Source organism: Centropristis striata, chromosome 1 (assembly GCF_030273125.1).
Source record: "Centropristis striata isolate RG_2023a ecotype Rhode Island chromosome 1, C.striata_1.0, whole genome shotgun sequence".
NCBI lineage: Eukaryota > Metazoa > Chordata > Actinopteri > Perciformes > Serranidae > Centropristis > Centropristis striata.
Window position 1 is genome coordinate 31,068,682 of NC_081517.1, and position 20,528 is coordinate 31,089,209.

Consider the following 20,528-nt stretch of genomic DNA (forward strand, 5'->3'; position numbering starts at 1 on the left):
GTGAATTGGGTGTGTATTCATCTGCTTGGTAAATAAAGTGTCAACCTGAGCACACTGTTTCAATTTCAGGAAAAAAACATGGAAAAATAGAGCTTGGCTGTGAAGATCTTACTGATGTTGGACAGGTTCTTCTGTTTCAGCTCATATGAGACTGTATTTGTTGCTTTCCAAAGCAAAATGATGAAAGAGGTGCTGATAACAGGTGTATTGATTTATAGCTAGAGTCTCCCTGGCGGGTGCTGTGGTTTGTTTGACAGCTCCGTGGAATGTTGTGGGGAATTTGTTGCCTCCATCCAGCTTTTCTAATTAGAATATTCATGTAAAACTGGGTGAAAACATGAAGTTATAAGAGAAGTGCGGGTCATTTCAGGAATAGATCAGTGAGCAGTAAGAGTGAGTGCGTGGCCCGGCAAGAGAGAAAGAGAGACAGTGGATGTCCTCAGAGCTGGCCGGTGTTGGTGGTCAGCACAGAGAAGAAATTAACAGTAAAGTTGTTAAGTGGTTGTAAATGTACACAGATTAGGGCCAAGTTCCAAAGACCTGCTGTGATTGTGTCAGCCCTGCATATCTTCAAACCTAAGGTGATGATGTCACCAGGATGAGGTCATTCTGTCTACTCTCCATGTCAGCAGCAGGATGTATCATCAGTGTCACTAATATGTCTGTATTTGCTGAGAGGGACAGCTACAGGCCCTGGTGGTTCCTGTGCCAGTTGTCCCTATTTCCCGTCTGGAGGACAAACAGGAAAACTGTTGGCAGCAGGTCACTGAGGTCACAGAAAGGTGAATGAGGGGAGCATGACTGAGATCATTTTGAGCAGCAGTCAGCAGTTACTCTTGCTCAGTCATTATAGGAGTTATATTTTTTCTCTCTTTTGTTCTCTCGTTTTCTATCGTTTATGAGCGACTGAGTATGAATAAATGTGTTATTCAGGGAATCCATAATTGCACTTAACAGCACTCCAAAGTGCTATTTTATATCTCAACAAATATGTCTGAGGCAAACTGTTATTCACATTGTCTGAGTTGGAATAACTGAAAAGTGAAAGGTGAAAATGAATGTGCAATAATGCTCAATGGTAATGTATTTAACCTCTGCTTCAACTCAATCTGAACAGTGTGGGGGGTTAAAATACTGGGAAAGGTATTATTATTTACATCCAAGCACAAAAGATAAAATATCTTGAAAAAATATTTCTGTAATTTTACTGCAGGACAAACCTATCCTAGACTGTCATACAAATACAGAGCATGAGATTGCCACACTGACTGAAATCGTTTTTAATCTTTGGTACGTACAGCAAAGAGTTAATTAGAAATGCAATTTTTCAGTCCAAGGTCAAGAAGCCTGATGTGGTCCATGACTGTTGCATTTCTTACAGACAAATTGCTAAAAAATGTGCAGAAATTCAACCTTTCCTTCTGCATTTTCCTTTGCAGGACTCTTCAAAGAGAAACTTGTGATGGTTTTAACGTTTGTGCCTAAAAAGCCCTGTACACTTGCGTGAGTGACTGAGATGCAGATCAACAAACTGTGTGTAACAGTTTCACTTTGTGTTCCATTGTGCATCCCTGTAAACAGTGCCTGAAATACTGATCTCAGTGCAGTACATACAGTCTGTTTTCTCACAATGATTGGAACAAGGCTGTATCTGGGGACAGATACAGTTCTGAGATTTAGTTTGATTTCCTGGAAAGTAATTATTGAAATGGGTTCTACTGCAATTATCAGCAAGTATGAAAATGTGGGTAATTAGCGCATACTTGCTAGTGTTTGTGTGCATATGTCTACTAATGAAAATTACCGTAAACAGCATGGTCCTGTTCTCCTGCAGGCTGGTGGGCTGTACTCCAGTGGATTGGGCGTGTGCGGTAGGAGTGTTGGTGTGAGAGATCTCAGGTGAGAGTCCATTCTCATCCAGGGCCTGCAGACAGGGAAAGCTGGGGTCTTTTTTAAACAGTACAGGACGCTTCCCGATGGTTGGGCTCCCTGCAGTACAATTACCAACGTCATCACTCCCGAGTCCATTGGATTGAAAGGTTAAAGCCCTCCTCAGCCCACCCGCTAATCGCCCACTATTTCCTCCTTTATCACCCATCCCTGAGCCATGTAACTGGCTAAACTTCTCGATGCACTCATCAATCAGGGCAGGAGGGGCTTTCTTGTGAGCAACGCTCACACGGCCGCAGAACAACACCTCAAACTTCTTGGAAAAAGCTGTCGGAGACACAGCAACAGAGGCTGCTGCCGACGTTGTCGTTGTGGAGAGAGAAGAAAAAGATTTTTCAGAGGATTCGCTGCCCGCGGTGGAAGTTTTGATGGAAATGGTGGCGATGTCATCGCTGCGAGCTGAGCTCTTGCCAGCCTGCCTCAACGTACTGATGATCTCAGGAACCTGGAGGGATAGAAAGCAGGAGATCAGAATTTAAACTACTGTAATTAAACATTTTTTAATTGCACAACAATTAACCTAATGATTACGATCATCTGTAATGAATACGAGTTGTCGGCCAGGACATCTTGTTGCACCAAAAAAAACGTAATTCAGAATGGTATTTTGCCTTTGAAAAAATAAAATGCGAAGACTGCACCATTCTCTCTTGCAGATAAGATGAGTCATTTATTGTGTCGTGCAAAAATCACAAACATGGTTCGAACTCTGCCTTCATCGGGTGACTTGTCAAAACTAGACAATCAAGACAGCATAGATAAGAGATCACAGACCTGGTCTCCTATCAGGAGCCAGAATACATTTCAGTCCAACCAGTTTACCCCATAGTGAACTACATGTCCACATCAAACCACCAAGGTTTTAACATGAGTATGTTAACAAATCATGAGAAAAAGTTTGAACTTAAATTGGATATCTGTATTTGATTGTTTTTCATGATCAATTGATATATTTGGAGTTTTAGAACATTTATAATGATATACATTTTTTTATTTTTTTTTTATGAATTCCTCAGCCCTATTAAGTCTTTAGGTCTCTTGCCGTACTGTAAGAAACATTAACTGCCCTCTTCATTTCTAAAAGTGGTATTGATTGGTTGCCTATACTGTCCCAGCTCTGATGGCAGAAATCCAGAAACAGTTGGCTGCCTGAAGTGAATAAACAATAAAATAAACATTTAACACATGAACCACAGGTTTTCTTATTTATGTAGATACCACACCTCACTATGAGTGAACCTGCCATATGTTCAAATGTGTGTTAAGGTTCCCTGAAATAGAGCAGCCCTTGTGACGTCTTCCTGTGTTGAAAAGAAGCCGAACTGGGACCTTTCCTCTCAAAGCAGGCTTTGTCCTCACTTTCCCTTTATTTGATTCTCTTCTTTCCTTTCCTCCTGACCCCTCCTTTCCCTTTTTCCTCTTCACTCTCACTCCATAAACTTTGGTTACCCATTTTTGCTCTGTAATGTCAGCTTTGATTTCTTATAAAACTATTTAAAGCTGTTGTTGTTTACACAGCATCCCCATCTTGACGTATTTGTATTGTGTGCATTTTGGATTTTTGCGTGCAAGCGAACATTCTCAGCACGCCACTGTTTGTGTATGTGTGTGAGTGAAAGCGGAGGAGAAAAAAGAGATCTTTCCAAAATGGATCCATCTATTTCTGTTTTGCTTTGAAGATCTTTTAACCATGACCATTTTGATCATCCACACATTCTTACCATTGTGTTATTAAGACAAAAATACACTACAAAAACAGGGTACTCTCACACCCACATACATGTTGTAACAGAGACTCAAGAGACCAGAGACATAATTTACTCCACTTATTATAAAGCAACTATTACAGAGTAATAACCAGCTGACATTAAGGGTGGGACGAGATGGCCAAAATCTTCTATCGCAATACATATCATTTTATATATCAAGATAAAATAAAGATATATAGCCATACTGTACTGTATCACCTGATTATTTTCTTATTTTATTTGAAACTTACATTCAAATTTAAAATAACCGCTTCCTGTGAGAAAACACTTGAGTTAAAAGTAAGAAAAATTCTTTCAAAATGGAAGCGTCCGGGTTTCAAGAAGAGCAGATCTGTGCACTGCAGAAAATCCAAACAGAAACACAAGATTTATTCTCTGTAGTTTGTTTGATATTAACATTTTGAGAGAGACAGGGAGCCAGTGTGATGGCAGCACAAAGTTACTGGAGAAGTTGGATATCAGATATCAGGTTCCAGCAGACACGCCCCCAGCATTTCAGAGCAGACAATACTGATATTTTTGTCACTATTTTAAAACTTTCTTTATTTTTACACTTTTTTTCTGATTCAAATTTGCCTGGGTGTTTAATGACACATTTTTCTGTGGTGTGGAAAACTCAGATCATATACATGTTTGCTTAACCTGGACTTTATGGTTAATGAGATGGCTCCTCCTGCTCTGTATTTACAACTTCGCTCTCCTCTTCTATGTCTGCCCACATAATGTTACCATGAAGCAGCCTGATTGGAGTGAGAAATCACTCCAGAACCCTAAAGACTTCAGTCAATAATAGTTCCAATGGTGGAAAGGGTATTGCCGATTGTCTCCTGGTGGACGTATTTCTAGCATCATATATCACGCAACCCTACCTGGCTTCTCAAGTGCTCCCATAGAACGATCATTAAGATACTTGGGCTTTATGGTACCATGGCTCTGTACATGATGAATAGTCAACCTGGGCTCTAAATGTTGTACCCCTGCTAAATGGATTTAAGAAAAATTACTCCTGAAAGGGAGTATTGTACAGAACAGTGTTGCAAGTCTTTGTGAAACAGATATTACCTACTTTTTGGACTCAGAACCTGGACAAAAAGATGTTTTTCGCACCATTTTCTTCACTTTTCACAGTTCTTTTTAATCTTGGGAAGCATGTGGGGAATAAGCAGTAGGACATCAGCAGCCCTTTTTGGTTAAACACAGAACATTTTATGTTATGTTTACTCAGCAGCTGAAAATGTCTTTTAATATCAATCCCCACTGATAACAACTGCAGTTGCATAACAGTAGAGAGGACCACAGGGCCACAGCTCTGCCTCTCTGTCCCTTTCTGTGCCTCTGGCTAAAATCTCAAATGGATCTAGCAGTCAGGATGTAACAGTTGGTTATAAAAAATGGAGCATGTCGAGTTAAAAAGAAAAAAGTTCAATTTCTGTGGAGCAATTATACACACTCACTGCCATCTATAAACTTTGTCCAGGAAACTGCAATAAAGAGAGATTATGTGTTGTACTGATTTGTATTACTTGGCTGTGAATGTAGTTTATATAATCTATGTAAACACTAATTTTCATACTTCACAGATGCAAGCCTGTCTGGTGAAAAACAAAAAAGGCAGCATTCAGAACACAGCAAAGAAGCAGAAAATGTTTTGTTGCTCTTGTCCGGTTTCCTGAATATTTATATCCAGACTGGGTAATTTATTATTCCCGCACCGCACACAAACATGAAATTATTGCTTTGTAGGACAACGACATTCCCTGGCTACAACATGTTTTGTAGCAAGATCATGATCATGCAAAAATCAAAATCAAAATCACTTCCTGAGAATCCAATTATTTTGCAAGAAGATTGCGTCTTTATTTTGTGACGTACGTGTTACAATTTGTTTTAACCAGGGCTGGTCTGGACATCGAGGTTTAAATGAGGACAGCCTAGAACAAATGAACTGTAACTGAGGGCTCTCACTCGCATAGAAATCCTTTTCTGTAGCCACTCTTTCCATGACTAACACAGAGGATTTCCATGACCACTAAATCAGTCTGACCCATTGCTTGGACCAGTTTTAAAGATAGACGAGCAATGGACAAACAGAAGTAAAAGAATGCTTAAGAAAACTAAAAAAGAAGCCAAGTAAGGTTATAGAAACATGCTTGGGGTAAAAGTCAACAGCAAACCAAAGTAACACTTCACCCAAAAAATATAATTTTAGTGTCAAGACTGTAGCCTTGAAATGTGCCTGTTCTGTTGGTCATTCTGTGTCTAAGTTACAATGTACTCAATATGTATATTTAAATAGCGAAAAAAAGAACATTCATAGAAACATCTCAAACCATTCCTCCACTTTATCTTATCTTACATATTATATTCTGTGATTGAAAATTTGTCATTCACTCAGGACATTTCTGAGTCATTTTAAGTTGTTAGAAATATTGGTTTCATAAACAGGCACAAATCATTCAGATGCCCCACGATTGTGGTTTTAATCTGAATCACTGAGTCACACTGAATGTTATCATCAATCTGGCCTGTTGATGAGATACACTTGGAAAAAGATCACTGTCAGCAGAATGACCTATATCGTGTTTTGTAACAAACACATTCTCTCAGTAATCTTTCTTCTACAGCTGGGACATTCTGTGCTGTTGACTTGTACTTTGTTGCTGATAATTGGCTGCAGTTGCAATATCAACGCTGTAACTAAAGGCCAATATACAGAGAAAACTCCCTTCTCATCATACTTGAGCAAACCGATTAAATGCATTGAGGCAAACTGCTAAACTGTTAGGCTGCTGCAGTTATTCCTGCAAAACAGGATATAAGCAAGCCCAACATTTTCCTAAAGCCAACATTTTTTTCATTTTAATTGCTTAATGCATTTTTTACTTGAAAAACATGACTAATGTCTTCACAAATTCATAATTTCCCAGGCTGCTACCTTGTTTAACTTCCTCTATGTAAATACCCATAACTAGAACTCCAGTAACAGAACATGAGGTAAGCCTAAATAGGAAGTGTGCATTCATGTTGTTCTTGTGTGTTCCACTGACTTATTGAGTTAATTCTGCCAAACACTGCAGTTAGATCAGGGCACTGGGTCATCTGAGAAAAAAAATGCTCTGGGTTTGTTATGATTTAGAGCCTTACTTCCTTTTTTTAAACAATGGACAAAGATATAATGCTACAAACATATATCATTACAAGTCAGATTATAACCTTTGGCTGCCAACACACACACGATTCTCCTATTATGGGCTCAGTTTGCTCCACCACACTGGCAGTGAACCAGGCCGAGGAACAAAAAGGAGGAAGTAGACGAGCAAAGCAGAAGCAGTGGTTGAGTCACATCTGTGATGTCATGATTGTGAGATGCCTGAGCAGATACAGAAACTGCAGTCTCACAGACTCAACCTTACAGTCAGATCCTGTTGCGTCTTGTCTCGGCATGAGATGGGCTCACTCCTGTTCTTTTATGAAAACAATATCTGCCTCATTTTGTTCTTTCCCAGCTGTAAGCTGCTCTGGATAAGCATGTCAGTTTAATGCCAAGAATGGCTTTGACCCTTAAGATTTCTATTTTTAAAAAGATAAAGAACAGCAGTGCTGTGGTGGAAAGGGACTGGGAAAAATACCTTTTACTTCACTATTCAATTCCAGTTTTGCATCAAAAAAGCATGATCAGCTTATAAAATATGATACTTTCTAAATACTAAACTTAATTGTATTTTTACTAGTGCAATTCCACCTCAAGCCTCAGCTAATTAATGGATTAGTAATAATAACTCAGTCATTTAAAGGCCCTGTATGTTCAGGCTGAAGATGACATTTTGACTCATTATAGCAGCAAAGAAAGCACAGGTGTAATAAACAATATCACAACAACAATCACTCAGTTAAGCATCCCAGTCAGCAGTCAGCTATTAAAGTAAGTCAGCACGCACAAAACCAGGACCTCCTCTAAAGGTAATGCAGCCATCATTAATGTTATTAAATACACTTGTGCTTTGCCCGCTAACAACAATTACTTTAATGGAAGTCGTCCTGCTTTTATAGGTGCAACTATAAAGAGGGAGATGCTAAGTAAGCATGTTTTCTACACACATCCTGTCCTAAAACAATGTGTAATCAGGCAGTAAGTGAATCCACCTGTGTGGGTGAACCATTGGTGTGAAGGGCCTTTAATATGTGTATAACATCCTACATTTTTTTATTACAGTGTTGCAACTATTTCTTAAATAAAGGATGTGAATAATTCTTCTACCTCTGCAGCAGTTAGATAATTACTCAGTAGTACATTCCCAGGTATCATGCCAAACCACATAACCTTTATGACTTCTGTCTGCTTACACTTAACCTCTGCCTTGGTAATGCTTTGGGTCTTGTCGGTTTGTATAGTCTTAATTAGCAAGGTATCTAAAAAAATAATCGACGGTATGGTAGGATTTCTTTTCTTTCTATAGGATATATTTATATTTCTTAAGGCACATGTATCTCATGATTGTCTACCACAGCAGATGCAATCTCAACTTGCAATTTAATGAAGATTCTTATTTCAATGATTAAAGTAACAAATTTAAAGGATTGGGCAGCCTCACAAAGTCTGCAGCTGCTAAATGCTTTTGAGAATATAAAAGGATATTTTGATACAATTTCCTGTTGACACAAGTGACATGCAATGCTGTTCTGTGGATACTGAGCAACAACCGAGAAACTTGTTCTTTAATGAGGGACCAAGAGGACACAGCCAAACAACAACAAAACACATTATACGAAAAATGTATGTAGCCTGGTTGGTTGGTTTAACATATGACCAACACACATTATAAGCTACTACTTTACATAAAGGATTAGATTCAACCTCTCACAAATGGAAAACTTGACTTTTAATGTCAACATTACAGTTACATTTAGTTTTGGGAAAAATGTTAAAATGTCAGGAAAGCAATCTATAAGACAAGTCTGATGTTGCCTTACACATAAAAGAGTTGTCACTTCCACAGAGTTAGGCATGCAGCTTATTTATTAAATGCTGGTATAGGATCAGTATTCAGTATTTTGATAAAAGTCAGATCAAGGTATTCCTACATAAGAGATACACAAAAAATATACAAGCAAAAAGAGAAAAAAGAAAGCTTGTACTTCTACCATTCAAGGTGTATTCTGCAACAACATTTCCACATTGCCCTGGGGCGTTTTAGCACTTTATTGACAAAGGGCCAACAAATCTGTTGTTTAACTGACAGTCAGAGCAGAACTGTGCTGAGACAAACTGTACCCACTCTACGTGTGATGTGCAAGTGTGCCAGTAAATGTTCCTCTTCCAGGCTCTCTTCTGTGTATATTAATATCCATGGAGTACAGTTAAACAATTCAGGATAACAGACTTTTTGCAACCACTAGATTTTCTATATTAAGTATCTGAGTGCAGCAAACTGTTTTCATAAACTGTCCATGTTTTGAAGATAAAGGCCTTACTCCCGAAGGAAGACATAAACACACAGTCTAATATACTGTTCTACTGGGCACTACACTTGTTGCATGCTTTTTGATAATGGTTACATGCATCAAGCATAAACACCCAGATCATGTACCCACAACAGATATGCTGATTGATACTTCTGAAAAGGATGACTATATTTCAAAAATCAAAAATTTTACTGGTGGTCTAAATTCAATTTAGGAGGGTTAGCGTTTTGACACCTTACAAGCTAGTGAGGGTGGACTACAAAGGTCAATATCTCTGTGATTTAAGACCCTGTTCGGAAAGAAAAGCATAAGTCACACTGAAAACATTAAGAGCACGGATCATGGGAGAGACACAGAAAGATCAGCTGTGCTTTGCCACAAAGAAAAACTAGGCAGCATTGCAGATTCATTTCCCCAGCTTGCTCTAACTCCCTGGCCTGCTGTCTTTTACAAGGCGATTTGCACTGCATCTACTTTCATCTTTCTTGCTTCATGCTCTGAAAAGTGCAGGCATATCATAACAAACATAGGACCTTAGGTATTTTCTAACACTGGAATACATGAGGTCCTTTCATACTGCCGTTTCAAGACGCGATATTTACGCATCTGAAACGTCTTGTCTGTACTAGAGGTGGGATGGGGGGGATCCAGTGATCCCAGCTCTGTAACAGCAACAACTCCCGCCGCCGTTGCTAACTGTATAGAGAGTGTCCGCTGCTTGTTGTAAGCAAAAGATGTTGCTAACTATACATTCTGCTGCAGCACATGATATTGTACTTTTACAGTACTAACTGAGCAGCCAATTAGCACTGTGCTACTGTGCAGCATAGGGATGGGCGTTTGGAAGAAACCTGTAAACTTGATTATCTATAACGTTAACGATCAATTAATCGATTAATCGCTGCATGCATACATGGGAAAAATAAAATATATTTTTAAAGTACTATGCAAAAGCCTGTTTTGATAACTGATGCTTTTATTTTGAAAGGACGAAAAGAGACTTGTCTAACTAAATCAACTGAGATTAAACTGTAAAGATAACATCAGGGAGTTCAATGTTTTATGTTTTAGCACCTCTTGAAGAGGTATGAGGTTAAATTTCACAGTAATCTTGCATATTTATGTGTGTTTTGTGTTTTAATAAGTTTTGGATCAAATTAAACCTAGCAATTCATGCTAGCAAGGTTTGACACAGTAAGCTGTTTTGCTCAAATTAATACTCTTGTATTTTTCTGTGTTTTATAATTGATATTTCAACTCTCAGTTTGCAAACTGTAGGTTTATCCAACTCAATTCCCAGCTCATTGGCTTATTCATGTATGGCTGTTCTCAGCTGAACTGAGCACAGAGCAGAGTTTAAGTTTAGTGAGTATTGATATGCAGTCAAATATCAAAATTAAAATAAAAAATACAAAGTAAAATTAAAAGTAAAAATTCCATGTGATCTACCAAATTCTTAACGACCATTAATCGATCAACGATTAATTATTCCCATCCCTAGTACAGCACTGCTGCTGCTCTGTTGCACGTCACTATCGTCTCTTCCCACGTCGTTCCACGACACTGGACTGCACTATAAATGGGCACGAATATCACACCTTTGTGGGATCACTCAGCCAGAAAAACCAAAGCTCAGATTCTTGCCCATCATTGACAAGAGTTATATTAGTCCCATCTACTGACAACGCACCAACCCATGACACCAAAACTGCAGAATACTGAATCATGATTTCTGCATTACGTCCCACAACCCATATGCATTGAATGTGAGGAGGCAGAAATAGAAGACTAAGAAAAATCAACCAATGACAAATTCAGCCCATTTTCAATTCTTGATGTGTTTATTGTGCTGTCCAAACCTACTTAATGCAGCAGGATTGCAACACTTCTTTTAATGAAAATGCTGATTCCTCCTCTCGTTTCATTTCAAATTTCTTTGTGCCATTGTTTACCTGTCAACTCTGAGAGTCAATTTCCTATCATCTGTTCAATCTGCGTTTCACTCACTGTTTCTATTCCCCTCTCATCATCAGCAGCATCCAGACACCATGTTTCTCACCCTCTAGCTTCCACTTCAACTTGTTTTCAATCATCCTGGCATGAGAGTGGAGTCTGCTATCTGTCCACTAACAACAGACCTTTCTCTGTTTTCCTTACAAACTCCTCCTTCTAACCCTTGCTCTTCCTCCTGCTTTCACTGTTTGATTCACTGAAACACTTGAACCAACAGATACATTCAGCCCTTGCATGTGCCTCTCCTCTCACTCCTTGTGTCATTAAATACACAGAACAGCCATAAAGAGGAGGAGGATTGTGTTCTTGTACTCGTTTAGCCTTTTCTCATTTCAGCCCGTCTGCCCCGGTTTCACTCCCTCTGCTTTGTTTGGCTGATAAACAGCTCCTTAACTGCTCAGCATGAGTTCTACAATGTCTATCTCTACCACATAATCCTTCTGTATAAGTTAGTTTTAGTTTTCAACCAGATTTGTTTCATCAGTGAGGGTAGTATGCAGATGAACAGTGTTTGGCCTTCCTCCATGTTGCCAGCACCCGGAGCTCCCTGCTCATTTTATACTCAGTGCAAAGCAAAAGTCTGTGGGATAATTAAACAAAACATTTTGCCCTGTGGCTGCTTTTTTAGTGTATGGTTAGGTTTTGGCTGAGCTGAAGCCCCAGCTCTTATAGTCATGGTTCGCCAGCGGTATACTACCCACAATGCAATAGCACAAAGCTGGTTTAAAATTTGAAAAAAATGCAAAGTTTCCTATTAATTAAGTATAACCAACATGCCAATCAACTATGCAAAATATATAGATTTTTTTTTTCATGGTTTATCATTAGGCAACGATTAAACTGCTGGTACCAGTTTCTTAAAATTAGAATGGACATTTATTCCCAACTTTTGTCATTTCACAGACAAAATGATAATATTAAAAAATATATATAATCAGCACATGAAATTACTAATGAAAATAATTGTTTGCTGCAGAAAGAAATTATGGCTGCAGTCAGTAATGCTGGGGATCTCTCCAACCCAGATGAACGCAAACAGATACAAATCTTTGTGTCTATTGGTGGATTTCTTATTCCAAAAAGGGGGGGGGGGGTCCCATTTTAGACTTCTTGAACAAGGTTAAAACATCTGATTATGAATAGTAGACTGAAAGGATTGAAGGGGAGCAGACATGGAGTTTGCTCATGTTAACTACAGACACACAGCATCTTGTTCAGTGTAAAATGTACATGATCTCAGACAGGAAGGCAGTTGGACACAGCCTCAGGCTGTGACCCACAAACTTGGCTTCTCACAGAGGAACAACATTGAAAAAGCATGTTGTTTCTCAGCAAACCAGAATTAAATAGAACTACTGTTGTACTGACCTCGAAAAGAAGGAAGTTACACAAGTACCACCGGTAAAGGAGAAGCTGCAATTCAGTGCAATAAACCAAATAAACTTTTTAGTGTTTGGTGAAGAGAGCAAAAGAGGTCAAAGGGGAGGGTAAGAAATTAAGGGCATCGCCACTTAATTACCAAGACAAAACAAACACACGGATTACTCCAACTTACTCTACTCTCTGGCTACATAGAGCTTCTCTCTTTCTAGACTTTCTAAAATATCTAGTTTTGCTCTCCCAAGACTGAAGGGCCCCAGTACAGCCATGGGTCCCACAGTTATTAAACAGCTGATCATTTCTAAGAATCGATAACTGCACGTGAATGCAGTATCTGTAGACAAAATGACAAGATTTTGGTATTGGAAGCATTCTGGGTTTCCTTTGCAGTGCCAGTAGAATTTACCAATCATATTTAAGCAGGCCTTAGTTGAATGCAGGTAAACAGTCTGTCAAAAATCCAATCTTGGAACCAATTACCTAATTTCTGATGATGACTTAGCTTTCTAAATACGTTAGCCGAAACTACAAAAAGAGGAAGAGGTAGAATGGAAGAGGAAGAACTGGCCCAGATATCTACTGGCTACACCAGAACCCCAGAGATATTGGTTGCCATCCCCAGAGGCTGAAACTTCATCAGACCAATAGCTCATGGATTCCAAGATTGGCAGAAGGCTGACACGACATGTAGCTTTGCCAAATGCCAAAAGAAAAAGAAAAAAGCTAAAACAAAATAATGCAACTCCATTTTCTACCTGAACATAAATAATTTATAGAATCATCAACTTTGAAATTTAAAAGTAACTCAGTATGTAGATTTAAAGTCCCTAAATGATAAGTATTAAATAATAAATAAGTAAAATATGGACAAAGGGTACTTTACTTATAAGCCTGACTAGAAATGTCAGGAGGAATGTTACTGAAAACACACTGACACCAGCCAGCCTAGAAAAATCAACAACAACGATGACGAGCCAGCAAAAAGTCCCATTCTGCACTTCCCATGGTCATGTGCCTGGGTCTTGTGCTTTGTGGAGCGAAGCCAGAGCTCACAGAAGTTCAAAGTACGAAAAGCCCCACTAACAGAAAGTGAAGCAAAAGAAAGAAAGAAATGGGGAAAAGATTTGATGAGTGGGGGACAGCCGTGTAGCAGGAAGTGCCACTGGGAAACTGAATGGTTAGCCACAAGAGTCCAACACATTGACATCACTCTTTTGGGATTAAGGAGCCACTTCACAGTACAAAGACAAGCGAGGCAAAGATAACGAACACATTCAAAAGTGATAGCTGGGACACAATGAAGGGGCTTGTTGTCAAAATGCTGTGCTGAGTCAGAAGGAACTCCTGGCTAAGAATGAGGTCAGCGAGGCTCATAAATAACCCCAATGTTCTCATCTAAGAAGATTGTTAGGTGTAGCTGTAAGACTTACAGGATGACAAGTGAGGCAAGAAAAACATTGAATGAACAATGTGACATACAGATTGCTAGACAAATAGACAAAAAGCAGACTGACAACTGACAAGGACAGACTGCAGTTATATAACGACAGGAAGGTGCCTCAAGTTTACAGGCTTGTTTTTACAACAGTGCAAAGACTGTATCACATTAGACGGAGGGGAAAACATGTGAGACCAAAGGGATTACAAGAAGAGGGTATGGCTGAGGAGGACAAAGGGGATTCCAAGCACTACACTCTCTCAAACAATTTGGGTAATCATTAACCTCAATCACTTTGGAAAGTACATTTTTTGTCAAAATTAAATGCTGCCTATGGTACTTTCTTAGTTAAAACAGAAGGCAGATGTTTAATCTGGGGAAGTTCGGTCAGTTTTTTAATCAAGTCATTCTGAAAATGATGGAGAACTTCCGTCAAGCAACATCTTTCATTCATACCAAGTAAATATTACTGATTAGCATCCCAACCTCCAAGATAGTTTTCCATCACAGCTCAAACTATGTTGCAGTGAATCACACTCCCTAATATTCTGCAGTTCAAATGGTGATGGTCAGTCCCACTCCCGGACAAGGCTTTAAGGTGACATGTGTGTGAAACCATCCATGACTGAGAAACTGCTGAAGTGCAAACTCGAGACAGACTATGTGACTAATTTGGCGTAGGAAACAACTTGCCTCCTCTTTCAGGAGTGAAGTCCTGGCAGAAGCACAATGGCTCTGGAGGTGATATCTCCATGACTCACTCACACACTCACATACACCGACATTTGGCTTGTGTTTACAACAGCTAAGCAGACTGGATTTTCATGTACTCAACTTTATAGAGGAGTTGACAGTCAGTAAGCCACTGATTAACTGAACTGGGAGCTTTAACAACATCCAGCTGAGAAAAATGCCATATTCAATAAAAAATTATTACTTTACAGTTTCAAAACCAATGTTTAGCAACAGCGTGAGCCAGGAGGATAATGCACTGAGCAGGTTTCTTTATTAGAAATGAAACTGTGCCAACTGGTCAGAAATGAATGAATGCTTATTTTCATTATTGATTAATTTGCACATCATTTTCTCAAATCAATAATTAATCTTTTGGCTAGAAAATATATTTTAAAGATGTGAGTTTGCCAATTTGCTTATAAACGGACTTTTAATTTTTTTTGCCAATTTGCTTTAAAAAATCGTTTAATTATTCATTAATAATTGAATAATTAAAGTTAAATTTTCTGTTGATATATACTAATAAATGTATCAAATATTTATTTCATCTCCAATTAGGGCTGGGTGATATGATGATTTATATTACTATAATATATATTTTTCTTAAATAATTTTCATCTCCATGTCTCAAAATGATAAACTGAACTGTGTTACAATATTTCCAGTATTCTGCAATATTTACAATTTTTGGTTGATGTTTTACATTCTGATATTTGCACTTGAGTGAGTGAAGCTGGAGCGAATCAGAGGTGAGGTTCTGCTAAAATAGTATGGATTACACAAAAATAGGCTTTACATTACATTACATTACATGTCATTTACCTGACGCTTTTGTCCAAAGCGACTTACAATAAGTTAATAAGTGCTTTACCATGTGGTTATATCATTTAGACTAGTTATCTATTCACTTACCCAAAAACATGTACTATATTTCGTAATGGATATATGAAATGACCTTTGTCGGGATAAAAGATTTTGTTTCTATTGCCAAGCCATATTTATCTCTCTAAAAGACTTTACTTTCAAATATATATAGCCAGTAGCAGCGATGATGTAAAGATGTTGTTTTGACCCTCACTACAGCAACACACAATGGTTTGCAGCAAATAAACAATGTCAAACCTGATTTACAGTACAAGCAGTAATAAAAACCCAATTCAAATGAAATCTCATCATCTAACTTCAAAGCAATTTTGAAAAACGTTCATCATTACCTAAAGGAGACCCCAGACTAAAGAATCTTTATATAGTCCATGATGTAGATATATTTAGTTTGGCTGCATACAGCAACGTTACCACTAAATCAAACTGCTGCCAAATGTAGAAATCTAAATTATCCTCAATATTTACATGCAGCAAACCAACAGCAACCATTCAGTGATGACATTTTCCACTCATAGTTTCTTGACCAGTTATGGTAAGGCACTTGACCAACTACTGCAGCAGCCAGCTATCATATACAGCAAGAAGAGCAGCAATCTCTGTTAGTGGTGACTTGCCATTTAAACTGTCAAAAAGCAGGTACATTTGATATAAAGACAAGCCTGTGTACCAGTTGGTTAGCTATATAGAGGAAATGTAATTCATGCTAAAAACTATAATGAGTAAAGAACACTATGCTAGACATGTACCGACTATGCTGCTTGAGACGTGTAACTTACTTAACATTAACATTAACGAGTTAATTTGTGTAACTTTGCTGCCAACAGGTTGCGCTAACTTGGCTAGCGTGTGTGCTCGCTAACAGCCTCGGTTAACGTTAGCTAACTGTCCACTTAACGCTAGCATGGCACGCAAACTAAACAAACTCGCACCGACACACCTTTCACACTCAACTTACATCTTTCTGTTCTTGTTTGATGTTGAACAGGTTGAGTCGCTGGAGTCGTGCTTTCATCCCATCCGCCATAAACTTTACAAAGACGAGATCTTAGCGATTACTTCTCCGAGACTTCTCTCTGACAGTGTGGGACACTTCAATATCATTTCATTGGAAAGTTGATTTTGCTCCCTGAAAGGACCCTGTGGTTAACCGTCAAGTTAGCCAACAAGAAATTACAACACATCCGGTTCAAAAATTTCAAAGTAAGAAAATTCCAATCACATCATAGACTTTATTAACAGACTACATTGTTTTGCTTTTATTTTGGAGGCCAGATCACAAACGTCCGACTTTATTCTTGCTAACTGTGGTGAGCTTGTCGCAGCTGCATCCGCCAATAAGTTTGGAGAACGGAGTAGATCCAGTTCCTGTCCCGGGGAAGACAAACTTTAGGCGGTAGACTTTTGGGTGGTTTCCTCTTTACCGTTGGACAATTAAGATTTTGTCTATTATCTTTTGCTGGCATGACTAAATATAAACAGTATTTCCGGTCTGTAAGCAGAGCAGACCCAATCAAACAGGAATGAATGCCCTTGGGATGCACAGCAACTGATAGCTGGGAAATGACCCTTGATTTTCAAACTATTGTTTACATTATTTGTTTCAAACTTATAGCAAAACTGGTAATAGTATATATTGTATATTAGTTTGACAGTGTAACATCCAACAACTGCCATTAACTGCCTCATTCCTGTGTCTTCATCTGAAATAATCGGAAAAGTACTGTAACTAGCTCTAATTAACTATACTTTCAATGATGGATTAGTCAAACCCATATGCTGTTCATACAGTGGTAGACTCAATGAAAATCCATTTTGTAAAACTTGGTTATAAGTAGAGGATGAAATATCAGTCTTTGGTAATAAAATAAATAATTTGGTAAAAAATATATATATTTATCGACTGAATATGAAGCAGTGGGTTTGAGTTTCAATTTAGCTAGAAGGATTATATTATATTAGTTTTGACTTAGTTGTCTGATTCCTCTGAACTCTGTCACAAGCAATCTGTCTCAGATACATGAAATAACAATCTCATATTGGGATTAATAGTGTGTAATTAAAATATTACTACGCACATTACTCAATTTACTGTTGATATCTCAAAGGGAATTGTTTTTTTCCCCCATCATTTAATCACCATGAAATGATCACAAGTGGTCACAGATGAAGATAAGATGTTTTTGTATTGTCAAAGTAGTGAGCAATAAAAGACTGAGTATAAGTAACTAAGTTGAATAGACCATAAAAGGCAAAACTTTGATTAGATCATGATAAACTAAGTTCAGGTAGTGATAGTGAAATATATCCAATCATTAGTCATTACCATCTGTTAACGCCCAGAATATTTATATTATTTATAATATGACGTAATATTATAATTATATTATATATGTTATTGATAAGTTTTAGTAATAGCAAAGCCAAATACAAATATTTACATTGTTAAGTACAAAGATCATCAAAATAAATGAAATAAGCTAAAAACACTGCAACAATCACAACTCAATTCACACAATATGCACACTGAAACATTGTGAACTCTTTACGCTTCAGTGGTGACACCCAGTGGTTAGTTGATGCCACTCCAGGAGCAGCAGGAGAAACCTCGCAGGCCCTCTGAGACAGTTTTTGTCTCCTGACACTGAAGATGGTGTTTTATCTTCCTCCGCATGATTTAACTAAATGCACTAATGATACATTTTCCAATATATATATATATTTTCACCACAAACAAATAACACTTGTAAAAGACATTGTGTCCCACATCGATAAAACAAATCGATGTACAGCCATTATCTAGTGAATTGGATCTTGAATATCCTAAAAGTCTCATATCTAATATTAAGTATAACATTTCTTATTCATCTTTTTTATTCATACAAAAAATATGTTGGTTGAGAAGCTAAGCAGTAAGCCCTCATCTTATCGAGACTTTGCCTATTGGCTTTCAGAAAATACTTTAACTACACAGGAGATAAAAAGGTCACATTTAATATCCAGGGGGGGTTGTAATGTGCCTGTTGTGATACAGGAAAAGAAATGTAATTTTTGCTGCATCCTTTGCAGCTCTCTTTTTATCACCTGTATGTTTGCTGAATATGAAATTGTGATGCAAATAAATGTACCATCACCTCCCCCAAACTGACAGAGTGGGGTTTTTTGTATGTATGTGTGTGTGGTTTAGTGTTTCCTGTGTCAAATATTAACACATCTGGATGGGTGGGTGTGGTTTTGATTCTGATTCTAGTTAGTTGCAGTTCAATGCACCTTCATTGTATCAAAAAAGAACGTACAACTCACAGCATCTAATAAACAAGAGGAAAAAAACATTCATTTTGTAAAGTCCTTTTGGCAGTGCCCAAAGATTGCACACATAATTAGCTCCGATGAACGTGTGTGTGTGTGAGCGTATGTGAGCGTGTGTCCCAGTGTGACAGAGCGAGGGCAACAGGTGGTCGGCCTGACATCATCATCGCTTTGTGAAAGCGATAAAAAGAGAGAGAGAGAACAAGCATCCACACACAAGATCAAGCACACAAAATCCACAACAAAAACATATCACAACAGGAGCTGGGCCACAGGAAGAGGTCGCCATGGCAACATGGTTCTACATCCTGCCTGGTTAATGTAAAGCGATCTCATTTGACTCTCACTCAAGCACACACAGTGGCTGCACACTCATCACAACACATGAACAGCCTGTGTGTGTATGATCCAGTACAGTGCGTGTACGCATTTACACCACATACAGGAGATTAAGTGATATGTATATATATATATATATATATACACACACACACACAGGTTATATTTACAGGACATCACACAGTACATGCTGGTTGTCATATAATATGCAGGTGTTTGTTATGTGAGCCCAGACATGTGTGCATGTGTCTCGTGACGTACAAGAAAAACAGTTCTAGATCAAGGTCAAGCGAGCATTTTGTATTTGGACTTCTTTGCTTCATTTAGTATCATCCATTGTCTCCATCTCCCTAATTCGGCCAACTGTTTAAACTCTTTGGTATGTTTAGCATGGCATGCAATGATCAAATGTCTCTGGCTTGACTTGGACACCAGCTGCGACTTTACAGTGCATGGAGGCTGCTGGCAAAGCACGCCATGTGGAGGAGAGGTGAAAGGATTTAGAGGTCAGGAGTTTGTTGGTCAGCAGGGTTTGTGAATGTGTGTTCTGAATGAGGATTTATTGGTGTTTATGTTGTTGAGGTAAGAGCACAGTGTGCATGAACTTCCACAGGGACAAAGAGAGATCCAGTTTCACATAGTGGGATGTCTGGGATGTGACTCTCACGTCATTCTATAGTTGTATTTCTGCTCTAGAGTCCAATCTGACATGCCAGATCTCTATGAAATGTTATATGCTAGGCAATATGATGATATACATTATCAAAACTATATAATAATGTCTATATTTTTAGTATATTGTTTCTATTGGGAAGTCGAAAAACTAGCTGCAGAACTCCGCTATGACAATATTGACATTATTTTTATGTTCTGATTGGTGCACCAAAGCAGTAGGAAACCATTCAGGTGTAGTTTGTTGAAAAAAATATGCAACAGTATATACATATATCTTTATCAAGATATGAAATTACCTATATTGTGATAGAAAGATTTTGGCCGGATGCCCCAACACAGCTCAGTGTTTGTTAATGTGTTTAACATACAGTATGCTGTTCTGAGTTATGAGACTGTTCCTCTCAAGTTATGAAATAATTTTGCATTCATTTAATCAGTTTTTCTGGCATTGGAGTAAAGATGATTTGGGATTTTTGCAGTGTCTCAGATGTCTCTTTTCTTGTAGTTACCAAGGCTTTTTCCTGCTAATTGATATTCAACATAATATGACTCATAATAAGGAGTGACACTGGGTA

General features: G+C 38.2%; 1 protein-coding gene across 1 annotated transcript in view; it reads right to left on the reverse strand.

The window, feature by feature from the left end:
• The window catches only part of tbc1d1 (TBC1 (tre-2/USP6, BUB2, cdc16) domain family, member 1), a 51,926-nt gene that overhangs the window by 29,567 nt on the left and 1,831 nt on the right, over positions 1-20,528 (reverse strand). The window contains exon 3 of the mRNA XM_059338141.1: positions 1,805-2,395. Coding sequence (XP_059194124.1) covers positions 1,805-2,395 — 591 coding nt within the window. The remainder of the gene's footprint in view (positions 1-1,804; positions 2,396-20,528) is intronic.